The sequence below is a fragment of the Glycine max genome, chromosome 18 (assembly GCF_000004515.6).
Source record: "Glycine max cultivar Williams 82 chromosome 18, Glycine_max_v4.0, whole genome shotgun sequence".
Lineage (NCBI taxonomy): Eukaryota > Viridiplantae > Streptophyta > Magnoliopsida > Fabales > Fabaceae > Glycine > Glycine max.
The window spans coordinates 13,162,148-13,173,332 of record NC_038254.2 but is presented as its reverse complement, the minus strand read 5'-3'; the positions used below and the strand labels follow the sequence as shown (position 1 = coordinate 13,173,332).

The 11,185-nt window shown below is 34.7% G+C and overlaps 2 protein-coding genes across 4 annotated transcripts; both read left to right on the top strand.

The window, feature by feature from the left end:
* The first annotated feature begins 243 nt into the window (after window positions 1–243).
* On the top strand, window positions 244–1,248 carry LOC102667181 (loricrin-like). The gene is made up of 2 exons (XM_006603177.1): window positions 244–424; window positions 938–1,248. The coding sequence occupies exons 1-2, from the start codon at window positions 244–246 to the stop codon at window positions 1,246–1,248; spliced, it is 492 nt and encodes a 163-aa protein (XP_006603240.1).
* Window positions 1,249–2,210: 962 nt separating this feature from the next.
* Window positions 2,211–7,103, top strand: LOC100527635 (protein JASON). 3 transcript variants are annotated; one of them, XM_041011908.1, is made up of 7 exons: window positions 2,211–2,658; window positions 2,841–2,889; window positions 2,982–3,055; window positions 4,813–4,961; window positions 5,471–6,162; window positions 6,286–6,368; window positions 6,643–6,672. In XM_041011908.1, the coding sequence occupies exons 1-6, from the start codon at window positions 2,560–2,562 to the stop codon at window positions 6,318–6,320; spliced, it is 1,098 nt and encodes a 365-aa protein (XP_040867842.1). In that variant the 5' UTR covers window positions 2,211–2,559; the 3' UTR covers window positions 6,321–6,368; window positions 6,643–6,672. The 3 variants fall into 3 exon arrangements, with proteins under 3 accessions (XP_040867842.1, XP_040867840.1, XP_040867841.1); XM_041011906.1 differs by having other exon boundaries at window positions 2,221–2,658; window positions 5,471–6,200; window positions 6,643–7,103; XM_041011907.1 differs by having other exon boundaries at window positions 2,229–2,658; window positions 2,985–3,055; window positions 5,471–6,200; window positions 6,643–7,103.
* The last annotated feature ends 4,082 nt before the right edge of the window (window positions 7,104–11,185 follow it).

Below are 11,185 nucleotides of genomic sequence, written 5' to 3'. Positions count from 1 at the left end.
GCCTCGTTCGAAGGTTTGTTGATTATTGTTTGTGGATTTACACTCTCATACTTCTCCCATAACATCCCTTCACCTCCACCACTCTTTGCCATCTCGTCGTTTCCTAATGCCGGTCAACCACTAGTGGTGGTGACATCGAATCTTAGGCTGCCACCAGTGGTGGTGTTGTCATTGGACCTTGCAACTCCGCGCCCACCACCACCAACCTCCCTTTTATTAGATCTGCTTGCCTAAACCACTACTATGCCACCACCAACCTCCCCTTCACCAAATTGGTTCGTCCAAACCACCACTTACCTCCCCTTCATCAAATCCGCCTGCCTAAACGACCATTGCACCACCACTAGCCTCCCCCTTCAAGTTCCCATACACGTTTTGTGGCAGGCTATGAATTACGATCTGTGTGGTGTTGGCGGTGAAGGAGGTTTGTGGATTGCAACGAGATGTGTGTAAGGTGGTTTGTGTTCGATGATGACAACAATTTGTTTGAGGAAGTATGACAACAATTTAAGGATTTATTCTTGTGTTGCTGAGTTTGGTGTTGGATCTGTGTGGTAGTGTTTTAAGAGTAGTGATTTGTAAGTGGACCATGACCAATGGGTCTAAGCCCATTGGATTCTGGTATGAATTTGGCAACGATGGTGGTTGCAGAGCATCATTTTTTATAGTAGTGGTATGGTGAAAGGGAGGTGAGTAGGTTGTTGTTGAGATAGTCATGCGATAGGGTGATGGGGACTGGGAAGGTAGAGGGCAAAACTGTTAGGGTTTGAAAATCAAAGTTAAAATTCATACTCAAAACAAAAATTGGCTTTGATTTTATAAAATTTCAAAGCTAAAATCAAACAACCACTCCTAATAGGACCATATGTTTTTAAAATTTTGTTTTTGTCTTTTTTTTTTTCCTTCTAATTTTAGTTTCAAAATAAACTCATTTTAGAAGTTTCATATCCTATTAAAATTAATTTAAATGTGTTTTTGTGTGGTGGTGATGATGTCAATGGTGGTGGAGGTGCTGGTAGTGGTGGTGGTGGTGACAATGACGAGGGTGGTGGTAGCTGTAGTGGAGATAGTAATGGTGGTTGTGATGATGGTGTTGGTGGTGGTATCAGTAATTGTGATGGTGGTGATGCTGGTGGTGGTTGCGGTAATGTCACTAGTGATGGTAGAAGAAACAATAGTTATTGTGGAGGCGATATTGTCAATGATAGTGGTCGTGGTGGTGGTATTTATGATAGTTGTAGTTTATAATTGTGTTTGTCAATGACGGTGGTAGGAATGAGAAAGCTCGTTATCAAATGTAGGGAGATTGTGTTGTTTAAAAACTGTTAACCAAATTCGTACATTTTTATTTTTTTGATTGTTTTGAATATGAATGTAAAAGTATTTTAAAAAGGAGTTAAAATCGTTTCAAGTTCTATTTTTGCCAAATATGTTTTTGTTTTAAAAACTATATTTGAAAACAAAAACAAAAATCTTGCTACTATCCCAAACTGGTTGCTTAAGAATTGGATTATTATTATTTTTTGTATATGGACATTTGAAAATTTTCAAATAGGAATTATTGACCATTTTGGACCATTTTTATAAACAAAGTATGAATATGAGCCTCTTTCAAAATAATTTACCAGCATGCATCTTTTTTTATCATTGACAAAGTAAAATTAATAATTTGATGGATAAATTTAAGGAGAACATGACATATATTCTTTAACGATGTTATATTTTCTTTAAACCTATCGATCAAATATGTAACTTTAATTGGTCAATAATCATAAAAGACTTGAGAGACCCTAGTTGAATAATTTAACAAAACAACTATGTCATATATATATATTTTTTAAAACCAAGAAAATGATGAACAAAATTATTTTAATTAATAATTTTGTTATTACTATTAATAATTAATAATTATAATTACATTTGATCCCTTAATAATAAAATTACGTTATCAGTAACCGTAAATAGCTAAATCTTGAGGTAAAATCCACCTTAGAGATTCCATTTTTTATCACAAATACTGGTATGAAATATCCATCCATAGAACATTCTTGTTTAATACACGAGAGCGAAAAAGACAAACATTCATCACTCTCACAGTCTCATACTCTCATTCTACACCGCTCCCACTCGCCGCCTCCATCACCACACTCCCATGCGCCACACGCTCCACGTGTCCCCACTTCGTAGCGCGTCCTATACACCTAAACTCTCCGCGCGTGGCGGAAGAAAAAGAAAAGCACTCGTTCATCGCAGCACAGTAGCGTGCGTGCATCGCATTCGTTCATTCCCTCATTCCCTCCCTTCATTAGTTCAAATTTCAAAATCGACTCGCCACTCGCACCTCACTTCTCACTTCTCACACACACACTCTCTCTCTCTCTCTCTCTCATTTTCCATTTTTCACCAAAAAAAAAAGAAAAAGAAAAGAAAAAATAAAAAAAATACAAACGTAACGTTACCTTACCTGCTCCGAGCCTCTTCCATGACACGCTCGGGCCAGAGCTGCAGCTAGCTTCGACACTGAGGTTCGTTCTCCGATCCTGCTCCCGAACCACTGCCATGGGGTGCTTCTTCGCTTGCTTCAGAGCCCGCGATACCTCCGCCGCCGCTACCACTGCTACGGTGCCTTCTTCTCGTTCCAGCAAACACAAACCAAACGTAACTAACCACTGGTCGCTACTTTTTTATTTTTTGATGTCGACTTTCCGCTATTTTGTTCGCTTTGCAGAAGCAAAGCTCGAAGCGTCATTGAATAGTTCAGCTGATTTTTTCTAGTTTTAGTTTTGGTTTTGGTTTTCATTTTCGCGATGTGAGGGTTTTGATTTTGCTGTGTGAACCAGGATGTTGCGGTCTCTCGAAATCGGTTATCCACTTTGTTTCTATCCGAAGGTGAATTTATTTTATTTTATATTTTGTTATTTTCATTATTATTTTTGTTTAATTTTGAGTGTGTTTACTGATTCTGTGGTTTGAATTTTGAGAAGAGAGAGAAGACTCTGTTATGCGTGATGATGGGAAAAGTATTGAAGTGGGATCTCTGAAAGGTGACAGTGAGGTGTGTTTTTTTTTTTTTTTTTGTTAGTGTTGACATAGCTGCAATTGTTTGTTGTGCGATTACGAGTTTTCCCGTTCTGTTTGTTGTTTTTGGAATTTGGAAATTTCTATTTGTGCTGAGTGTTGGGGCATTTTGTTCCTGTATGTGAGGGAAAAGGAGGTGCTTGATTTTGTTTCAATTGTGAACTATACTGCGTACTATTTGTGATTGTGATATTTTTGAACTTTATTTGCAATTTTATAGATGAAGTGAAATGAGAACAAGGTCAAGGGACTAGGGAGTAAGTAAGAGTAATTTGTCACAAAAGCCTAATATACTATGGAATTACAAGCAAACATTCTCAAAACAATTTGAGAATGACCAGCAATAGGACTCGAAGCTGGCTTTTTTAGATTCTGTCCTATATTTGATGGTGTACATATGTGGGGTGAAGTCCCACATTGGATAGGAATGAGAAAGTTGAACATCATATAAATGAAGGATATACCCATAAATCCGAACGTTAAAGTTTTGGGCTAAAGTATGGTGTCAGGTTCATTTGTGTGATTGCTCATAGCCCATTGGTGTAAATCTCCCCGGGGTCCTTACTTGTTTTTTTCCATTGTTTTTGCTATGTTGTTTCTTTTAAGAGGCTTTTTTAATATGGATAATGGGATTAGTTGATGCCACAGAGCAGTGAGCTGGATGAAACCTGTAGTTTTAGTTTGAAGTGAAGTGGGTTTTAAAATTGATGTCAGTATAGTTATGTTTATGGTAGGCAGTAGCAGCTCTGACTTGTGCAATAGCCTGAGATGCTTTGGCTTAGTTCATATGGTGATCGCAGTTAGTGTGTCAGACCACCGCTAACCATGGCACTCTGGCAAGCCTTGGTGTTGCATTGTGAATTTCTACCTCAAGCTTCTGTCAGCAAGGTGACTTGTAGATAACCTGACTGTACTGAGAAGCAGCATGTGTGGAAATGTTGGCCAGTTGCCACAAAATATTGGCTTCTATCTTGTTACAGTTTCATTCTTTTTCTAAATGAAATAATGAATTAGCACCTTTGAAGTTTTAAACCTTTAGTCATGTGTAATTGTGTCAAGGGAGATTTGAATCAAGTGTTTAAAATATAGAACAAAAGGAACTACATTTTGGTCACACACCTCAAACCTTGCTGTTCTTCTATGTTGTTACTGTTTTTTGTCCTTTTCTACTTTTGAGTATATCTTTTCAACAAAAGAAATGAATTTATTCAATGAGAAGTTAGCAGACATTGTTGGGTTTATGTCTGCTGACTCATTCTCCGGTCCATGCCCTTGATTACATTTGTGATGAAGTTAGCAATTTTCTGATGATGATGATGTCACAATATCATTATGTTAGTTCCATGACATATTCTTGATATGCCATGTATGATATCTAGTTATCCCTTTCATATAATTGCCAATATATTCAGTTTCAGGCACATAAATCTTTGTAACATTAGCAGCTAGATAATCTAAGATGACCAATGTGGCAATGCCTTGCTGGTGGACAAATAATAGTCTTGATAGAATGTTTCAGTAATTTTTGTTTTTCTGAATTCTTACAAGTTAAGTTCTGTTTATCACGAGTGAATATGTTTTCATTATTATACAATATTTAAAAAAAAAAACACTTTTTGAAGTTTTAAGTCACTTTTGTATTTTGTCAAGTTGTTGATTCGTACTTTAGATGGGTGCATATTTACATATGCTTTGTAAAATTTGTTTATATAATTGGATCAACTTGTTCTGCAGGCCAAGTTTCTCAAAGCTGGTGGTACCTTAGCAAGGACCCCTCTTGAGAAATCCCACCTTGATGGTCAACCTTTCAATCCCTCAACTCCTGTAAAATGTTGCGAGGAAGGGGGGGAGAGAACTGATTCCTTGGAGCAAACACCAAGCAGGTTATTCATCTCTTTGTATTGAATTTTTTTCATGCTGATATTGAGTAATAATGAATGTGAGCAAGTAACATTTTAGTCAATGTCTTAGGAAGTGGATATTTTGTTCCTTACTATTAGAACAATGGGAAACAGCTGCAGCTCATTTCAATTAAAAAAATTGTTTGTTAACAGGGACACTCTCAAAACTTGATGAAACTGATTCTCATTTCTGCCCTTTTAGATTTTTTTAATGGGAAATTTAGTCAATTTCATAGGAGGATATTTTGTTCCTTACTCTTAGAACAATGGGAAGGCCACCTTATTAACAGGGGCTGCAGTCATTATTATTAAAAAGTCTAAGAAAATCTGTTCTTTAATAAGGGTTTTGCTATAAAAAAATGATGAAATTGATTTTCATTTTTTCTCTAAGATTTCTTTTAATGAAAATTTTGTATGGGATTTTCACTGAATGTACACATGTATTGTGGTCATACCTAGTCCATTTCTGAAAATTACATATTCGTTTGCAGCTGTATCTCCAATGCGCAAAGTACTCAATGTGACCCTATTGATTCTACGGAAGGAATTAGGACAGGGAGTCTTCACAGTTTGGACAAGAATACAGCTTCTGTTTCACCTTGGCCATCGACCACATACACTAAGAGGAGGAACAAGTTTGTACGTTTTGAATGTGGCAGTGATTTATCATCCTGTGATTCATCTGATTATGGCGGACGACATATGAAGAAAACAGATTCACCAAATAATGAGAGTGCATATAAACCATCGCCTAATCCTACCCCGATGAAGCTATCTGACGAGATGCAAACTCCTGGAACAGTTTACCCTGCAACAAAAGACTTGCCAAATGGTAAGCCTCGACTTAAGTCCCAGTTTGTGTATCCAATTAACAACCCTGGTGATGATGTCTCTCTGAAGAAATTTGAGGAGAGTGAATCAGTTGAGCTGTCTCAAATTACAACTTCAACTCCTGAAAAAGGGTTAAAGAAAATGTCTTGTGAAAATGTATGTAAGGTGGAGGAAAGCTTGTCTTCCTGGTTGAAGCCTGCGGCTGTCATTCTGGAGGAGAGAAACAAGAGAATGCAGACCGCTTATAATCAGGTCCGCAAAACACCTGCTGATAGGCCTATCATTGGGATGGTTGCAGCTCACTGGAATGAGGATGAGGATTCTCAAGCTCCTCCTCCTAAGTGGTGGGATGGTAATGGCATACCAAATTCAACCAATAAGTATAAAGAAGTATGACTTATAATTATTATTTCCTACTTGAAAGAGGTTTGAATCTATATATTGCATTTGCATCTAATTTTTTGTTTATTTTCAGGATCAGAAAGTGAAATGGCATGCAACACCATTTGAAGAGAGGCTGGAAAAGGCATTATCTGAGGAGACTGTCATCTCTCAAAGGTATGCATTCTTGTTTAAGCATTGCTTTTTGCTTGAACTATATTCACTTGTAAAAGAAAAGGGTGATAAAGAAAAAGTTAGTGTGTCAAGCTTTTGTTTTTTTTTTTCTCAAATATCGTACTCTTTATAAGCCCCTCTTTTTGTATCATTGAGTTACTGAGTTTAGCACGAGGTAATGGGGATAAAAGATAACTATTATTGGTCACAGAATACCCATTTGTAAGAGCAATAATTTATAACATTCTTCCAATTTGTTATTTGTTTTGATTCAAAGGAAGGATGCATGTGGAAAATCAATTCCTTTTGATGACAACGAAGAAAGTGATACTGCACTATCTCAGCTGCAATCTTCAACTCATCCACAGTCAGTGGTGTCATTCTGACATGTCTACTGTCCATCTCTGCTCTTTTGTCTGGTTAAAGAGATATTGTGGCATTTTGTGGAAACTGAATCCACCTCGTTCAAAATGCTGATTGGTTGGAACAAACAGTGGATTATTCAAATTTTGTGGTAATATAGAACTATCAAGCTGTGTGTCACACCGCTTGTGTTGTATATAAGTGATGGGAATTATTGCGAAAATAGTATGGGCATTGGGAGTTTAGTAATGTTTTTCTCCTTTTTTTTTTCCGTTAAAAATTGAAGTAGTTCAATGTTGAGATTTACATGAACTAAATTTTTGGATATGACCTTTTGGATCCTGAATGCATATCCTTGGATCATGTTATCTTTCATGATAGATGTTAAAAATTTAAATAGACTTGAATAGTTTGTATATATATTAAAAAGGGGGAAATTAATGAAAAGGATAACTAATAACAAAATTAACGAGAATGATTAATAAAAATCTAAATGGCCACTTCCAATATTATAAAAATGGTTATTTTTTCATTTAACATTTTGCTTGTATCAGAAATTTATAAGGTGATATATGAAACATTAGCTTAGCATGGACATGTCATTTAGCTTAATGTAGAGAAGTTTCATAGAAATAGAAAATTATTGTATTGCTGTTAAATGTATTGTATGATGAATGATTGATGAATAATACAAATGAGATGTGCGGAATTAAGCTTAAGAAGAATATACACTAATTGCAAAGTTAATTGTAATTGAGTAGTTGCAAGTTGCAACCAAATCTGATCATATATAACTTTTGTTACTCCCTTGCAAGTTGGGTGGTAAATTTTCATCACATCCAACTTTGGAAGGAAGGAAAGAAAATGATACGTGTGTAAACATTTTCCTTTTGTAGCTGATTTGTTAACTTCACATGTTCAAGGGCAACACTCCAACGACATTGTGAACACTATTCAAATCTCTGACCCAGTCACAAAATGCTAATCCATACCAAACCTTTCCTAAAGTCTGAGATTTGTGCTAATAACCACCACATGCTTTGCATTTGTAGAGGACCCAAGTGCAAATGAAAATCATTTTCTAATCGAAACAACCATAAATCGATTGTGACCCCCACTCAGTGAACTTTTAGATTGTAACACAAAAAGTTTCCAACCTCAGTTTGGAGCTCAGTTTTCCATGTGTTGAATATGAAGAGCTAAGTTGGGTTCAGGTCCAGGCAATGAGCTCGTGTGTTTGTGTTGAAGACAAAGATGTTTGATGTGGTCTAGCCGATATTCAACATCAAACAAAATAGAAAGATTACCAATTTCTTTCTTCCTAGTGAACCATTCATTGCATCATCTTTTCCATTTTTCCTCTCCACCAAGACTAGAAACCAACATGTTCTCACTCACTCTATCAAGCTCCTTGTCAAGATAGAAAGCAATGGCGGTAACAAAGAATTCATTGATGATACCCATGAAGTTTAGAGTCTAGATATTTAGTGACTCTAACATCCCTTGGGGCAAGTGGTTCTTGACAAAAATGAGCAATACCCATGACAAAATTGGTCCCAACTTCCAAAATCATCTTTGGATCCTCCCCAGAGTATATAAGAGAGTTCGTAGCACCATGATCAACCATTTTTCTTTGGGTTTCTAGTCTTTCTAGTCGATCACAATCAAACATTTCTTATCAGGATCATGGTTCTAAATTGCATGAGATGCGCACGTAAAAAAATAATTATTTTTTAGGTCAACATGACATTGATATTAAGTATTATTAATTTTATTGATGATTAATTTTTGTTAAAAAACTGACCTTGATATTAAGTATTATTAATTTTATTGATAATTAATTTTTATTAAAAAATTGACCTGACTACTTATACTTAAATGACCTAGTAAAAATAATTATTTTAATAATACTTTAAAATTAAAAAGCATGTATGCCTTTTATTCAACTCATTTAAAAAACTCCAATTATTTTATCACCTTTTCTTTAAATAACTATCTTCAAGAAAAAAAAATATTTTTAAACAAGTATTAATTAATGAGTTAAATTTTTTATGTACTATTACTATAGTTTTTTATAACTCTTAACTAATTAAAATTTTTAAATATAATTACTATAAAACTTAATAACAATTGAATGATAATATAATTGTTTTTGAACTTTCAGTTCATTCTAATTAAATTTTTAATTCTTATTAAAATGATAATTAAACTTTTAATTAATAAGTAAATGTTTGAACGCAATCAGTAAGAAGAAATTCTAAAATAGAATTAAAAATATATAAAAATAGTTTTTATTAATTTTCACTTTAAGAATACTAAGTAAAACTAATAAATAAAGTTTATTTAAAATTATGAAAAAAATATGAATAATATTTCTTTGTGAACATACTATACTAATAATGTTAAATATTATAATTTTTACAAAAACATTTTATTTTTAATTTCTCAAAACCATTATTACTCGTAATTAAAAAACCAACGTGAAAGAAAAAAGGAGGGTTATAAATAAGGGTCTAAGAAATGAGGGTATGAAAGAGGGGTAGCGAGAATTGTGGCGGCGAAAGAGTGAGACACGAGAATGCTGGAAGCGGCGAAGGGAAAAGAAGGAAGAAACATGTGGATAGTAAAACGCAACCTGAACAAAACAAAAACAAAGGGGTTTCTTCATTCGACATTCTATGATGTTTTTCATAAGTAGTTTTCAATCTGAATATTCTTCCTCGCTCTCCTTGCTGCTCGCGTTCTCCCACTCGCTCTCTCCACGCGCCACCCGATCGCAAATACCCTTCGGCCTCGTGATGATTATCTGAAGGTTCTACCATTACAATCTCTCATTTTACTACTCTTTTTTTAAAAAAATTAAATAAACCTTTGCTGATTTTGAGTCTGTTTTGGTGCGTCTCTTCAACCTCTCGATTTGGTTTCAGTTGGGCAATTTTTAAGATTTATAATGCGTTTTTTCTTCATTGCAAATAAAAAATAAAGGATTTTGTTAGATGTTATTTGATTGACTGTTTTTATTTTCATTTTTAAATAAATTTGTCGCGTCTAGGGATTTTCTTCTTCTGTGTGGGTTCCTCAAAACTTTCGAAATGAAAGAGAGATTTCTACGAAAAATCCCAATTTTTGGGATTTTCACTTTCAGGGTTTTATTTATTTGAAAATTTTTCTTTCTGGGTTTTGTTTATTTGAAATTTTCACTTTTAGGGGTTTTGCTAATTTATTTGAATATACCTTGAAAGATTGTAGAACGTGTCCATGTGGAAGCTGGTGGAGATACTGGGAGTAGTGAAAAAATGATACTAATACAACACTAGCGATCTTCATGGTCTAATTATTTATACTGGGAGTAAATTGTCAAATTAGTATATGAAAAATATGTTGTCAATCATATTAGTTTATGAATGATAGAAACCATCAATTAAGGTCCTAAAATGTGCAATTTTAGGTCAAATTAATTCTCATATAATGTATGTCAGGGTCGAATTTGATTAGTTGTGGATCCAAGTGCTATTGATATTGTCTGACGTTTGTAGATCCACTAGTTGGTTGTGTTTGTGTTCTATCATAGGGAAAAATAAAATTTGTAAATTCTAACAGTCGTAGCTCATGTTTTATTTTGTTGGTGTTTCCTTTAGCTTCTTCCCTTGATTTGTGCTTTCAACACATTCTCCAGAATCTTAGGTGATAATGAGGTATTATGCAGAAAAATAGTCTCTAGGGGCTGAGTTTCTAGGGAAAACAGTAAAAAAGAGGGGGTTCTGAAACATTGGCTAGACTAGAAGTTAAAAGACAGAACTTTGATTCACCAACATGGAAAAGGAGAGGAAGAATGACAATGTCAGGTAGGATGATAAAAGTAGAAGACCACCATCGAAGAGGAAAAATTGCTCATACAAGGCAACTGCTATAAGCCTATCAGTAGTAGGGGTGGGCAAAATTGATGATATGAACTGTTAAAAAACTGAAGTGAACTGTAAAAATAGATTGGATGAACTGAATTGAATTGTGTAGTTTTGGTGAACTAAACTGTATTGCCTAACAGTTTAGGGAAACTTAACTTGGCAAGTCTGAATTGACCCAAACAACCCGAACTATTTTGAATTGTTCTCAACAAACATCTTATTTGCTTTGCCTTTTCACAATTTTTTGTATTAAAAAAGGACAGGGTGTGAGTCACATGTTGGGACTGCTAGCAGAGACCCACTTAGAGGAGGATTATTGCACACACCTGAACCATTTTTTTTTTTCCATTTTCACATTTTTTTAGTCTCATGGCTACAATTCAGAAACAGTTTAGTTTTTTGTTCAAAATTTCATTTTCTTTTAGCACATAGAGTTGACTTCAACAACAGTTTAGTTTATTTTTTTAATAGCCCTAGCTGTCAATATCATCTATGAACATCTTACAAAGGAATAGACATAGTCAAATTCTAAGGGACTTGAGTGAAATACAA

Bases quoted from the DNA above. Each gene is read 5' to 3' on its own strand.
- LOC102667181 (XM_006603177.1), top strand. From the start codon at position 244: ATGCCACCACCAACCTCCCCTTCACCAAATTGGTTCGTCCAAACCACC. The intron at 425-937 runs GTTTGTGGATTG...AACTCATTTTAG, and splicing joins TGGTGTTGGCGGTGAAGGAG to AAGTTTCATATCCTATTAAA.
- LOC100527635 (XM_041011906.1), top strand. From the start codon at position 2,560: ATGGGGTGCTTCTTCGCTTGCTTCAGAGCCCGCGATACCTCCGCCGCC. The intron at 4,962-5,470 runs GTTATTCATCTC...ATTCGTTTGCAG, and splicing joins TTGGAGCAAACACCAAGCAG to CTGTATCTCCAATGCGCAAA. The intron at 6,369-6,642 runs GTATGCATTCTT...TTTGATTCAAAG, and splicing joins GAGACTGTCATCTCTCAAAG to GAAGGATGCATGTGGAAAAT.